Source organism: Trachinotus anak, unplaced genomic scaffold (genome assembly GCF_046630095.1).
Source record: "Trachinotus anak isolate AG129_WGS33_773 ecotype Australia unplaced genomic scaffold, CSIRO_AGI_Tana_v1 ptg000001l, whole genome shotgun sequence".
NCBI lineage: Eukaryota > Metazoa > Chordata > Actinopteri > Carangiformes > Carangidae > Trachinotus > Trachinotus anak.
The window spans coordinates 10,305,775-10,321,752 of record NW_027273852.1 but is presented as its reverse complement, the minus strand read 5'-3'; the positions used below and the strand labels follow the sequence as shown (position 1 = coordinate 10,321,752).

The following is a 15,978-nucleotide window of genomic DNA, read 5'->3' as shown; positions in this document are numbered from 1 at the left end:
AACATTTCTTCTAGTTTTAAGAATTGAGTATTAAGCCTGCAATATACAGTAGATATCTATTTTGTGTGTCAGTCACAGTCTGGTATATTTTATTACTTTGTTTGTGCACAAATATACATGGATTTCTGCTTGTACAGACCACAGACTGCTGCCGAATGTGGTCCAGAAAGCTAATGCTGCAGGCCACTTCCCAGGGGGAGTCTATCCACAGCTGCCCCCACTGATCTGATCTGGTTCTTAAGACCAAGTCAAATTTACTCCCTCGTCTTAATTGTCCTCAAAATCAGTGGCCTGCTTCGAAATGAAAAGCACACAACTTGCCTTTTTTCACCATCTAGCCCAACGATTTAAAGTAGGAGCAGCCTGTTTAAAGATTGCTGAAATAGAGATTACTGCCATCTCTGACATCTAGGGTAGCATCCATCAGTAGGTTTCTGTGAGAGCAAGCACCTGTGGAAGCACGGAGACACAAGCTTTCTCTTCATCACAGAGAGAATGGCTCTGTGTAACCCTCTGCACAGCACTGTGTAGAGGGTGAGGAATTGGAGCCAAACTGAGCTTTATCAGCAAAATGTAATGAACTCTCTGCAAATTGGGTGTATTAGAATCACCCCTGTCCAGCATTTCAGCATCGTTATCCCCTGTTTGCAGCTCTTGCAGCCTTTCATTTAGACAGACGTCTTAATTACTACGATGTGTTAAGGATTTATGTAAGCTTTCCTATTCATTCTTAGCCTCTGACATCTCACTAAATTTGCTATTGTAGAATGTGATCCCTCTCATGAATTTTCAGTAATAAGATTAAGATGTCTTTAAACAAAATATTGTAGTCACTAAATCATACTGAGGCCATCCGTTATGTAATTATTAATTGTAATCACCCCAAAACAGAGCTTAGAATGATAGCAACTATACTGTCCACATTAACAATACATTTTGCCTTAATTACATTGGTTATATTCAATTAATATCTCAGCTGACAGCTTTGGCTGCACTGAGGTTTTTTTTTTTTCTAAAATGCACATTTTTAAATGAAATTAATTTTCAAGCTGTCATTAATCAGTGTGCAAATCGCTCAGCACCACTGACTATTTTCATTACCAAAAATGAGTCACTGAAGCACAAATCATGCTTGGAGCTTTGCATATTTAAGCAGCTGCTCGCTGTAGTTTTTCATTCACGATAAAGTTTAGAGAATACCCAAAATAACCTTGGCCCAGACCACAAGTCCTGCATACTATACTATTTGTACTATGTACTAATCGAAGAAAAAGTTCTATCATTTTAAGAAAAACGTGTGAAAGTAAGTTTAACATTCTGTGAGCGCATTATTTATCTGTATTTGATGTGGTATCATAGACTCATGCCATTTGGTTTCTCTGCTTCGGTAATCTGTAATTTCACCTGCATTGCTGAGCACTAATGACCACTTCAAATCCATTACAGTTGTGTAAGGGCCATTCTCATAAGTGCATGTAATGTGCATGGCTCAGTGGTGCCAGATGAATCTCTCAGTAGATATGTGTTCAGAGTACGTCATGTGACCTAGGTACCATGAACTGCTTTTCAGCTGTTTTACAGACAGCATTAGTCTCACCTCTGATAGCCGTAGTAATTGTGACAGGGTCAAAGGTGGAAATCAGACCAACAAAGTCCACTTTAGCAGGAATTATGGATGGACGGATGGGTGGGTCAACAAAACATAGGAATTTCACAGAGGGGAGTTTCCTGTATGAAACCGATAGTCAGTGTTGTTTCTTTTATCAATGACCATTACACTACCTTAACTGTATGTTTATTATTGGAACCATGACAACAAAGGTCCTCTAACCTTAAGGAAGTACTTAATTTAGTCCGAACCACAATCCCTTTTCTACCTAACCAAGTAAGTTTTGTGCTTAAACGTAACTAAACTATGACCATTTCACAACCTTAACCTTTTACCTTTTTCTGTTACCACGACAACAAATGTCAGGTACACCTGCCAGTGGTACACTTCCTTGGTCATATGCGAGGGAAGGGACAAACGACCATTGTGGTGATTCAGGTTGGAGGACCTGTTGTTCAGAACATATTGTCAGTTATACAAGGGTTGCAGTTACTCTGAAATTACATGTGTTACTGCACGTACTAGTCTTCAAGATCTGCATTGTCTTAATAGTTCACAACTCACTCACTCACTGACCAAGACAAAAAATGCATACATGCTGTAACAAGGACCACCCACGCAGCTCATTATTTTTAATTATCCCTTTTTTTTTAATGGTTTACTGCTGGCTTTGTCCATACAGTCACTCCTCTTTCCACATTTCCACAAGCCCATACTACTTTCAAACTAGAGACTCTAAAGCTGCACTAATAAATATTTTTTTATTAACAGTGAATTTAATGACTATGTATAAAGTGAGAGGTGTTGCTCATGGTGACTAATCCACAGAGGATTATCTAAAAGAACCAAATTTATCCTAAGGAGTTTGCATAGACCAAAACAGAACTAAACAGAGTGAATATTGGATTTAAAATATATGCTGTCCAGAAACTTGGCTCCATAGAAATGCTAATCTGTCTGGTGGATGTGTAAATAGTCAAATGTTCATCATATCAACTGCATGAGATAATATTATATAAATATTATGCTTGAAGGTCTTTCAACTACCTTCAAGGGGCCAAAAAAATCAATTAGCGCCACTTTAAAGCTTTAGTTTGGACATAATGTAATTTAAGAATATCTGCACTATCTTTATGGGATTGGAGTCTCTTCTGACTTGACTTGAACTATTTCCCTTTGCAGTTTTGAAGCCTGTTTAAATTTTAATCTTGGTCCCTGAAAGCCAGCACTATCATTGTGAATAGCAGATGGTCAGAAATGTTATCATCTCATCTCAGTTTCTGGTGAGTCGTAGAAGTCATGAGGCAAACAACAAGGTGCCTAAAAGGAGAATGCAGATTGGCTACGAACCCTCCAGACAAACTGTACTGTGGAGTCATCATATTACTAAAGAATAATTTATTGCACCTTATCTGACAGCCTTATGCTTCCAGCATATGGAGCAATACTCCAGTCAGAATCTGTATATAGGAAATCATTCACCAATATATATCATGGTACATGAATGTATGTGAGGTTTAAAGGGAAGATATTGACAGTGCAGACCTCATGCACCGTGAAAAACACAGAACTTATTGTTTTCCAGAAATATATGAGGAAGACTCCTATTGCAATGTCAAAAGTAGTTTACTGCAGATAAAAAAGCTGTGAAGTCTCTTCAAAATGAAATCAACATCAGACGCCCTAACTGATTTGCTATTTTTGTATATTTCGGTTGTTGGTGTTTTTGTTGTTTGAATTGCAATCAAGCAGACTTTCTTTTTAAGCAGGGTTCCAGCTTGCAATCAGACACATTTAACGTAATTTTGCTGAATTTTTATTTTAATCACAAATGTTGGGAGGGCTCCCACTGCATCTTATCAAGGCATATTACCATGTACAGAATCATTTATACATTATATATGAAAGAAAATCTTACAATTAGTAACACTTTTTTTTTTTCATTTCTTCTTAACCCAGAATTCTTCTTGGAGCTGCTGGAGAACACAGAGAGGTCTCTGAATGAGATGTTTGTGAGGACTTATGGCAAGCCTTACATGCAGAACTCAGAGGTCTTTGAGAATCTGTTTGCTGAGCTGAAGCGCTATTACACAGGAGGGAATGTTAACCTGGAGGAAATGCTTAATGACTTTTGGTCGCGGCTACTGGAGCGCATGTTCACACTGCTCAACTCCCAGTATGTCATCACTGAGGACTATCTGGAGTGTATCAGTAAGTACACCGACCAACTCAAGCCCTTTGGAGACGTGCCCAGGAAGCTCAAGGCTCAGGTTACCCGGGCATTCATCGCTGCACGCACATTCGTCCAAGGGCTCTCTGTTGGCCGGGAGGTGGCCCAGAGAGTGTCTAAGGTAAAAGTTCAAATTTAACTACATTATAAAACACCCAGTCAACTGCTTGTTTCTGTCAGTTGCAAACCTGCAACAATAATTTGATTTCACTTGCTGATCCTGATAGAAAATATTCAGTATTTGACCTCGGCTGAAATTAAGACTTCCTCTGTATCCACACATTTGAACAGGCCCAAGGTCTTGTTTGGTGTTTCTACAGTGAGCACATATTTTCCCCTGGTTTTTCACTTGAACAAGTTCCTGCCAGATACTTTTCTGACTAATGTGGGCTCTCTTGGTGCATGTCTTCAGGAAGTTTGGGCTCAAGGCAGCTTGTTCAGGTGCTGTCTAGAAAAAGGTGTTGAAGGATATGTGGATTGCTCAGGAGAAATGCCCAGACAATGAAAAAGGAGAAGAATGAAATTTCTGCCATCGCTGTTTATTGCTCTCTTGCCTAATATTTGTTCACCCAGTATATAGAAGCCATTAATCATGGTGTAGCCTTAGTATTAGGTTAGATGCGATGTAATCTTAATGCAGCTTCTGCAGTATATCATACTGTTCTGGGAGTGGGTGTAGTTTTGATCATGTACAAAGTAAGATTAAAGGAAAACCAAAAGGCTAAGGCTTGGATTTATTCACAATCAACAACAGAACTGTTTCTGCAAGCCTTCTTGTGGGCTGAGAGAAGCCCTGATAAGCACTACACTGCAAATCCCCAGCCACCCTGGTTTCTTTTCACTACTGTATTGATATCAATTGGATTGGATAATCAACACTATTATAAATATTTATAGGCCTGCTGTAAAGTATAGATGCTGTAGCCAATGAAAATATAGTAACCCTCAATCATCAGAGACAAAGCGCTAAGGTGTTAGTCCCAGTGCACTTGTTGAACTTTAAACACGATCCCGTCACAGCTTGTATCAGCTCCCCCCTTACCAGTAGTAGTGGTGAGGCTCATTTAGAAGCAGCCGCAGAGGATGTGTTGTTAGTATGCGTTTACTGAGTTACACCCTGCGTTTATTACAAGCAGGCATGTCCCAGCTTCACCCCTTGACATTTCAGTGGGACCTGAGATCCAGGTCATGTGTCTGGGACTGCAGCCCTTTGATCCCCAGGGTATAAACTCATCATGAGGGATTGGGTGTAAGCATAATGGAATAAGACACCCTGCTAGAGGTGTCTGTTGCACAGTGTCTCTAAGATGTGACATCCATGCTTATTGCTGCCGGGATATATATTGAATTAAAGAAGATGATGTAGTACTTTATTTCTTTTCACGGCTTAAGAGACAAAACACGAAACCCAGTAGAGCTTTGAGGAAGCAGAAACTCGTGTCTGGAGTCTGCTTCTCACAAACAAAGCTCAAACTTATTCCAGATCATTACCCAAACAGTACATCTGCCTCTGTTTATCTGAAGCGATTAAAGTCTTCTAATTATTTGTCTAGTTGTTGATTCTTAGAACATTTAAATTTCTTAAAAAAAACAAAACAAAAAAAAACTAATGTATTATAGTAAGACGACAAGGTATTTGACAGAAGCAAAAATATGTTTTAAACAAATGAATGTTGCTGCAGGTTATTATTATTTGGAAGTTATTAGAGTGTGGAAGTTTTACATGATGAAATATCTTTAATGATCTCTCTGTTATCGCCACTATATTACTAATTAATTTGATGATTCATGATCAAGGTAAACACTTTTTTCATATTAAATGTATAAGGAACTATTACTACTACTATTCATGTTGACAGTTATAACAGTATGGCTTTCATTTTTTAAATCTTTTTGTTGAAGGGATTTTTTAATTGCCATGTCATTCTTATTGACTCTCCATGGTTTGGAAACAACTTGCTTTATAACAAGTAAAGCATAGTATTTACTTTAATAACTAGTATTATGACAGGGCAGATGAAGATCTATGATTTTGCTATGATTTCATTATGATCTACATATAACATCTGTGACCAGCTACTTATTGTGTGACACGTGGTGCTTTACCACAGCAACAGTAAAGTCAGCTGCAGCTAAATCATATCAGCACAGAGAATACTGCAGATGGCATAGTCACATGTCATGTCTACAGAGGAGCTGTACAACAACTAAATCCTGATTAAATAACATGTTCTGAGTAACAAACACCTAATTATCAACTGAGTCTATGGTTGCCGAGCAGCAACACCACAACAATCCTGTTGTTCTGCTTGGCTAAATGTGGTCACAATCAAATTTATTCAACCCTGCTGAGTATATAAGGGTTTATATAATAAAGGTTTTCTGATTACAGTTTTTTGCAAATGACACATGTATGACTTGAGTGGTACAATTATATTTTCATGCAACGTCATAGTTTCAAGTAGCAGGGCTTTTTGAAACACAGCCACGGCATAATTGTTAAACCCCTTTTTAATGTCTAATGTTGATGTTTTTTTAATCATTGGCTGGTATGTAAGGCCACCAAATTGATGCAGAACACAAGTGCGCTTTAAGGAACTGTACAATGGCACTGTGATCAGTGCAGGTGGTCAAGCCAAGTAGCAAACCCGGCAAAGATAAAGTCTGTCTCAAAAGCAAAGACAAAAATTACTTAATTACTCCAAAAAGTCGGCGGTTACAGGAAGATTTCCAAGAAACTTCAAGTGCCAAGAGACATGGATGGCAGAATCATACACAAGTTTAAACCTCATGGTACAGTAGCAAACCTTCATGAGTGTGGAAGAAAGAGCAGAATTTTTCAAGGAAGAATCAGACATCATCGGCATCAGTTTGATTCAGGAATTGTTTCAAGAATGTCCTTGACTAGCCAGCTTAGTCCCTGTATTTAAATCCCACTGATAATTTTTGGTGGGAATTAAAGAAAATAGTGGCAGCATGGAAACCAGTGAATATTTGTGAGCTGCAAAGCTTTTGCACATGAATAATGAGCTAAAATACCAAAAGAGAAGTGTCAGAAGTTTGTGAGAAACGGTCAGACATGTTTATTGGGGGTCATGAAGGTTGAAGGATGGACAGCAAAGTATTATAATAAGAACAATTTTGCTAATGGGTCTTTTTGGAGAAAAGTGGAGCCTGTCCTCCTAGAGGAAAAAATGGGTCATCTGTGCAAGTCGTGTATTTTGACCCAAAGTTAATGTTTTATTGTTAGGCGACCTCTAGCTAATAATTATGACGGGAGCAAAGCAGGAAGTCTGGTGACATAGTATATATGTGTGGAGCGAGAAAGTCTGCGTTAAGTTAGAAGGAGAGCTTGGGGTGGATGCATGGGTTGACAAAACACAGGATTTTCACACAGAAAACTGCGGTTTGTCTGCCATGTGAAACTGAGTCAATGTTGTTTGTTTGTAACCGTGACAATGAAGGTTCTCTAACCTTGAGGAAGTATATGACCGATCCACAACCTTATTTACCTGTTTACTAATGTAACCATGGCGACAAAGGTCTGGTACACCTGCAGCTAGTATGCTCTTGTATGTCGTGTCCGAGGTTAGAGACAAATGTCCTGTCTGGTCATTTAGGTTTGGAGGACTTGTTGTAAAATTTAATTTATCTTTACTACTGTTAATAAGCTCAACATTAGGTTCTCAAAAATCACTCAGATATGCATTATTAAACTTTCTTTGACAGCTTAACAAGGCCTTAGTTGATATGTTTTCATTAAATTTTAATAACTTCACTAGAATGTCTTGCAGGTCAAGGGGAATGAATAATTTTGATTGAACCTGTAATGCAGGTTTCCTCTTGAAGACTTTCCTTACCCTGCAGTTAAAGTCAGCTTTCATTTTATACACTGAACTCCTTCAGTGTATCAGATCTTAATTTTCATACAAGCAAAGAAACCCTAACCTGATGTTATTTGTCCAACTTGGCCTGCATTCACATAATGTATATGGCAGTAAAATATGATAGGAATTTCTCCTCAGAGTCTTTACATTACATTTATTTAGCACATGCTTTTGTCCAAAGACGCAAACAAAGAGTGCACTCATCCTATAGAATAACAACATACAGCTGCATCAAAAATGTCAGTTCATAGCATCTATGGAGTCCTTGGTACCACAGTAATGGTGCTTAGAATGTTTTTATTTTTTTAAGGAAATGAGACATTAATAAGTGCTTCCATGGCATGTCAGGTTTTAGTATTAAAAGGCAGATTTTCAACCTGAAAGATGGTTAATAAGATGCTTGTTGGTGCTTCATGGAACACAGAAAAAAAAAATCCATTAGCTGTGACCCAGGAGCTTTCATTTCAAACATCTTGACAGGGCTTCAGACTGCAAGCATTTCAGTGCAGAGAGTAAGAATGTTGAGTGCTGCATGCTCTTCAGAAATCATGTAATAAAATCAGTTTTAGTAGGTCATGCAGTCAAGCTTGTATTTGCTATCTCAAATGCCACTATACTAGCTTACACAAGGCAAAACACTGATAAGATTTTGCACTTTGGATATAATACAGCAGAACAGCTGATCCAGCCAGTTGCCAGTTTTGTCCAGTAGTTTGTTCTGTGGGTATTTCTTCACTATCACAATGCCTCCTGAATGAGACACACACACGCACACACACATATATATATATATATATATATATATATATATTCCTTTATAGTTTGTAGTTTCTTTGCGAATCCTAGCTGTTCACCAAAGTGACCCATATTCTATTCATGTCAAACCAATCAAGTCAAGTCACCTTTATTTTCTATAAAAAGGTTAAAAACACAAATTTTACAATTTTTACAACGTACAACACTCATTCATCCATTGAAACTTTTTCATGAAAAGAACCCGAATGAACTGCATGCTTGTAATTAGCACCTTTCATGTGATGCACCTCAGTGTCCCATTAAGAAGCAAATTCTTCTAATTTGTTTTCTCCCTAAAAAGGCAAAAGTATATCTACATCTGCTATATAAGAAACGCTCAAGTAAGACATCAGTTTTGTATTGATCATATGTTCATAAATGTATTATTTTTGTTTAAGTATTTACATTTTGTGTAACGGTGCACTGTACACTTAAAACTATTATTAATACATTAAAATAACCCTCTTTAAAAGGTGCTTTGAATGTCTGTGATTGATATTTAGGCAAAAAAGAAAAAAAAAGAAAAACTAATATAGACTCTATTTAAAAGTTTTGAGATCTTTTTATTTTTTATTTTATTTATTTTTTTGGTCAGCAAATTTTGACCAAAAGCTGGTAAGAGGAAAAAGTGAACACTGCCTCTTACAGCCCACTCCATTAACTATCTGCCTCAGTACATTAATCCAGTCATTACAACCCAATCATATATTTCAGTGTGTACCTCTGCTTATTAAGGCCTACAGTTGTTTGCCTATTGCTTATGTATGTTTCCTGCGTTACAAGCCAGACTTGTAGCTCAAGTGAAGATGAGGTGTATATGCTGTGGAGTTATTAACTGAGAAAACACACTTGAGAAATATTGTGTCTGTGATCATTATACTTACCCTGTCTACTGTAACTTGCATTTTTTGATTTGTGATTACAACTTGATGACGAATGAGGCTTTCCTGCCAAGTCCAACATCGTATCCCTTTTGTTTGTGAAATCACGCAAACGAAAAATAAATAAAGAAAGAGTAACTCAGGAGCAAAATGCAATTCTGGCCGAAGAGTAGGCAAATAATATTTGTTTCTATTTAATTTTGGCAGGCCAAAGTATCTGGTAATGATCACACACACTGTGATGACAGTGACTGAATGTGACAAAAGTTTTCATTCAGCAGAAACACTCTGTTGTTTCGGCTCTAGTGACATTTCTAAATGTGCACACTGACACAAATCTTTGATTAAAGGTTTTTCAAAATAATGCACTGAAAATTGAGGCAGATTAAGATGATTATAATAGAAAGAAAATTAAAAATGGCAAATTCAGATTGTCTATGTAATTATTGACAAGTGGCAGAATCTCAAAATGATCATGGATTTCATAGGGGCTGTCCAGATGCTAATGTCACACTCTGTGTCCCTGCAGGTAAGCAGCACTCCAGCATGCATGCGAGCGCTGACAAAGATGCTGTACTGCCCTTTTTGTCAGGGCATGCCAGCAGTTAAACCCTGTAAGAACTACTGTCTGAATGTCATGAAGGGCTGCCTGGCCAATCAAGCTGACCTGGATCCAGAGTGGAACCAGTACATTGGTAAGTGTTTAGATCCATTTCTATATATTTTAATAAATGTATGTATTTATGTCTATATATTTATGATGTGGTGGGAAATAAGCACAGGAAGTTGCATCGTATTAGCACTCACAATAATGAGACATTTAGAATAAATTTCCACCTTCAGCATTATAAATACTATCTACTGCTTTCAACTTTTACACTTTTTGCTGCAGACTGCGGTGTTGATTTGGTGAGATCAGCCATAACTGCAAGACTTGCGATGAATATGGTTTAATTGGGGTTTTTTTTTTTTTTTGCTCATTGAAGAGTAAAGACGTTGCTGTATAAACACCATAGTGTTGAAACACTAAGCACACTGTACTTTGGGCACTTTGAGCCTAATGCCTTGTGGAAGTAAACAAAGGCAATACGTTGAATTGATTTAACGTTGAAATTTAAATGCCATGGAATTTATGGCATTTAAATATTTTTTCTTTATAATCTGTCGGAATTTATGCAGTTTGAATTTCCCTCTCTAAAATTTCCACAATTTAGATTTCACAATTAGGCATTCATCTGTTTATACAAATTAAACAAATGATTATGGTGTTTCTGTGCTTCCACAGTGCTTGGTGATGATGATGTATAAAATGTAAAAAGATGGTTAAACTCAAAATGTTAACCTTTCAAGTATGCAGAATAATCAGTGTGTTATGTTTGACTTTCTATTTTTAGAGAGGTTACAGCTAGGGCTGTGTTGTCTGGTTTGACAACATCAGTTTCATTGACACATGTTGGGCCCTCAGATAAGAAGGTGCTTTATTTGTAGTTCTTCTATCAATATTTTCCTGCATGAAAAAGGTTTTATTCATGGGATTCTGCTCTCCTGCTGGGCTAAATGAGGACTTGTAATAGGGCAGAAGTGCACCACAGGGAGTGTCATGTTTTGTGAAGGGAAGTTCAATGGGAACTTGCTCAGCTCAGAGACAAAGAATACGAACATGAATGTAATATTTATATATTTACATAATGTTTCATAGAATGTGTTACATAGATGATTCCTGCTGTCAGTGTAGAATGGAACTAGAGCAGTGACAGTGAAAATGTGACTAGTCTGCTGTGAAAAACAGAAGAAGGAGCTCTCGCTGTTCCTGACGTGAAAGAGCAGTTTGGTGCATTTATATTTCAAAATCCCTTTTTGTGCTTCCTGCAAAACAATATTTTTAATGACTCATTTTGCACTCTGGGGTTGATCCACAAATTAACCAGTCAAATGTGTTACATGTTATCATTGGATTGTGTTTAAATAGCACACCACTTTCAGGGACATATTGCATTCATGTTTACGCATTTTAAGCTTTTGTGTGTCATTTAACGGCATTTTGGCTCAGGTTAGGGGTTAGTCAGTAGAGAAATGACATACCGTGAAATGAGACGAATACATAGTGATAATATGTGTAAAAAAAAAAAATGCTGTATTATTCAAACTCCATTTGGTGAGACCAGGCTGAAATGTGATATGGGCCAACCAGCTACCAACCATCATATAAAGCCACACTTGACCATTAGTGTGTAGGTTGTAAGAGTAGCTATCAGAGTGATGTCAGGGACAAAGGTTGCTGTCAAGTCAACACACTTTCAGCAGTCAAATCAGATCCCAGAGAGATCTGATCACTCCCAAACCCTGTTTCACATGGAGATGCATCACATAACAGAAGTTACAGTCATATTTTAGCTTCTTATGTTTCTGTTTCTTATGTTTAGCAAACAAATACCAACATACAGCAGATTCAGTACTTGGGCAACACATTGCCCTTGTCTTATGTGAATGTCTTTTAGCTCCTGTTTGGTGCTCCCTGTCCAGAGAAAACATCAGTATTTTGTTTTATTTGTTTTTTTTTTTTGGCCCGCTTGATGTTCGGTCCTCCTCACCAGTCCCTCATCATCTTTGTCATTCGTCCATTTTATGCTGGTCATGTAGCGTACATCAAGCTTGTGTAAGCTTGTGACCTTGATAGAGTTACACAAAGTTTTGTTCCAGTCTTTGTGAGAGCCATTGGGACTATATGGACCAGCGAACCAAAACAATGAGCAGCTCAAAGAAGGTGAGAGCTGCAAAGAGCTTCAGGGTGGAGTGTTGATTCTCAGTGGGATCTGCAGCACTACCAACATTTTTTACACTATAAGGAATGATTTGATTCATTCGTATTAGCAAAGGCATCTTCTAATATAGCTTTAAAGATGCAATTGATTCATGTAGACATGTAGACTTTCAGGACAACAGTAAGGGCTTTCATCAGCAATGGTCTCAACAGAGATGTCTAAAAAAAGAACAGCTACAAAATGGAAAATAAAAGGGAATTTACTGTATTGTATTGTATTTATTTATTGTATATCTTGTATATAATTCTTTCTTTTATATTTTTTCATTGGATAACAATGTCACAAATGTATGTCTATCAGAGCATATCAGTCTATGAGACAGTGTTTTGGTAGTAATTTATTAGGTCAGGGGTGGTGTTGCTTGTTTTGCAAAGCAACAGAAAACAACCAGTTTCAGGATACATGCTGTGGAACTGAGGCAGATCTGTTTCACATATTATCCATGGTGGCCTGAACGGCTCTGTGTTCAACAAGAGCAGGGCAGAGCAGCTGCAGTGCGGCAGGAGAAACGACAAGACTGACAGATGCTGGCTTGTGTCATGTAGGGGAACCTTTCCCCAAAAGCAGGGGTGTAGCACAGTGTAAACTCTTGTAATGACCTCAACAAAACCCTCAATATCTGAAAGACCACATATGCAAATTCTAGTATGCTCTCTTGCACTTTTTCTTTTGTATACTCTGAGGTCAGTCATTTTGTCTTCCAGTGGATCCTGGTATTCTCAGACAAGTGTGGAGCAAAGCACCACCCACAAGTGGGAATTAAAACAAACACTCCTCTGAGCTAAACACAGCAGAAGCATTGACTGGTGCAGATTCCAGGGGATGCTTAAGACATTGGTGGTCCAGGTGGACTTCTGATAGTATTTGAAGCATGCTGTGGTAGTTTGTTGAACATAGTTTGTGGTTATATATCCCCGCAGTTTAAACCAAATTGACAAATACTGAGGAAGAAACAACAACTTCATGCTTGTTTAGCTTTAAAGCCAACTCTATATCCCTCCATGTTTTATGAAATGATAACTTTGATTTATGAGGAAGGTTTAGTTACAATGTACTGTTTTTAGTCATTTGGCCAATCTTGTTGCAAAACAATACATTCGTTCATTTCATCAAGTCTTTAAATGAACAACAGGCTGCCACATACTGTATGATCTGTCCTGACACTGAGGGGCGTGTTGTGTTATTTGGAATGCTTCATATCTATGTATTAATCATATTAAGTCAAATCATTTCCGTCAGAAAATGATAAAACTGTAAGTTAGCCCACTGCCTTATAGTCCAGCTTCTAAGGAAACTCAACAGGGTGAGATTCCTGCATTTGAAAAGAAGAATCTCAGTGTTTTCACTTTGTAGTTGCCTTTGTTCACACAAATCCATTATTATTTACATTCTATTTGATTAATATTAACGTTTTCTCATTTATTCTACTGTAATATATAATGCACTGTAATTAATACTATACAGTATTTTTTTTATTTATAATTAATATTTACAATCATGGGTAGATTTCTAGTTAACCCTTTTTAGATGATGTCATTTTAGATCAACACTGTATAGCTGAACTTTCATTTACCCCACACTGCATATCAGCAGAGCATAGTAGATAGAGCATCTTCCAGGCTTGTGATGTGTTATGACAATAGTGTGACCTTTTATAGGGGGTTGGTGTGCTGGAATATATTATAAGATTTGGTAAAAGTCAGAGAAAATACCTCAACAGGTCATCAGTCCATAATAGGAATTACAAACATTTCCACTTGCACACTCACTGACCAGATTTAGACTGTATATTCCTTTTACTTTTGAGAAATTAAACATGCAAGAAATCCATAGTAGTAGCTCTGTAATCGTTGTACTTCAAAATGGTATTTAATTAATCCACAGTGCAGTCTGGTTATCTAATATTACTATAACTGATACGTCAACATTAGTCCAGCAAGTTCACTGCAGTCAATGTCAATTTGCAGAGTGGAAGATGAAAGATAATGGCGTGTTTCTGCTCTACTGACCTTTGATAGGAATATTTAGACAATCAGTCTTGTATTTTGCAAGCTGCACCATGGTTAGTGGGGTCATTATACTTTAACAGTCACCTTTTACTACTTGGACACATCCATCGCAGTGAACAATAATTCATGACCTGATACAAATATGAACTGGTTCGGCAACTCTTGAAGGTGGGACCCAGAATTAACATCACAACCTCTGTATGTGTTGTTACTCTAAAATCAGTCTGTATTTATTTACATATATAGTGGGGTCTAAAGGTCTGAGAGCCCTTTCCGTGGTAAGTGGTGTCAGGCTTTAGGATCCCACTGTACAATATTATGTTTCCAACAACAAATGCAACACAACACATAAAAATAACTCAAATATATAATTTTTACCAGTTAAAGAAATGTGGGTGTTTATTGATGAGGTTAAATGCATAGCTCAAACAATTAGTCAATTGATGAATTAGTTGCTCAATAAAAAAAAAATAAATAAATAAATTAGGAACTATTTTTGATCATCAAGTATGTGGTTGCAGAAACCCCAAAATGGGGATTTTCTGATTTTCTCTTTTTTATATCATTGTAAACTAAATATCTTTGAGTTTTGCACTTTTGCTCAGACAAAACAAGAAATGTACAGATATCATCTTGAGTTATACATTAACATTTACTGATAGTCAATAATGAAAAAATAAGTTACAACCAGGGCATTTTTAAAAAACTATAAAATATCGATTGCTGATGAAACCAGTAGAATACCACTGTCCCAAAATAAAACACTGCATGTCTACTACTGCTGTTGCCTCAGATGTCTCTGAAACCCACTAATGTCCAAAATTGGTTGCTTAGAAACACCTGTCAGTGCTTACATTCAATAAAGAGTCAACAAAGTAAACAGGGCACCAAGCTGTAACAGCATGTCTGTAATTACACTTTCAACAGGCCGAGCAGCCTGTTAATCTACCATGCTAGTCTGTTTATAAGTTTGTTTGTATATACTGAAATATTAATTTCAATCCATCAGTTTTCAAAGCCACTTGTCCCGTCCTGCAGACATTCAAGAGTCACCATTTCACCAAACCTGCATTTCTTCGGACTGCAAGAGAAAATTCATGCAGCTATCACAACCACAAAATGAGGGGGAGCAAGAAACAGACAATGGCAGAAAGTGTAAATCTGAAATGAGACTCACTAAAATAAAACAGAAAGTGAAACATTAACTTGAAGAAAACAGAAAACATAACCTAAGGTGAAGGACGGGACATGACAGCAGCAAACTCAAACACTGTGCATCTGTACTAATAGATTACAATATACTGTAAACAATGAAGTATCAGTATGAGAGAATGCCGAATGTCTTTCAGTCCGACTGAAAATGTCTACATTTCCTCCATTACCAAAGAATCAAATGGAGACACTGCTTCACTTGAATTTGACAATTACGAATTTCTGCCGTTAATCCTGGAGCGATGTTCATTCTGTCTCTATCACAACTCTTGTCAATAGGATTATTGTTCCTGTGTGTAGATTAAATGCCAGTTCTATATCTTTCGGCGCTGACATTTCATGTTCATTATAGGATGAAAGATTTTCAATTAGCTTATGGTCTAACCACGAATAAGGTATTGACTTGGCTCTCGGTGTTAAATTGTCAGGAACACTCTTTTATATATGGTCAGACAGATAGATTAGTGTAATGTGTAATGCCATATGCATGAGTAGTATAATAAAATATAAATCATTTTATATTAATGTAGTGT

The 15,978-nt window shown here is 37.2% G+C and overlaps 1 protein-coding gene across 1 annotated transcript in view; it reads left to right on the top strand.

Annotated features, from left to right (window-relative positions):
• The window catches only part of LOC139619969 (glypican-6-like), an 86,349-nt gene that overhangs the window by 27,070 nt on the left and 43,301 nt on the right, over positions 1 to 15,978 (top strand). Inside the window, exons 3-4 of the mRNA XM_071475054.1 lie at positions 3,569 to 3,960; positions 9,932 to 10,097. Coding sequence (XP_071331155.1) covers positions 3,569 to 3,960; positions 9,932 to 10,097 — 558 coding nt within the window. The remainder of the gene's footprint in view (positions 1 to 3,568; positions 3,961 to 9,931; positions 10,098 to 15,978) is intronic.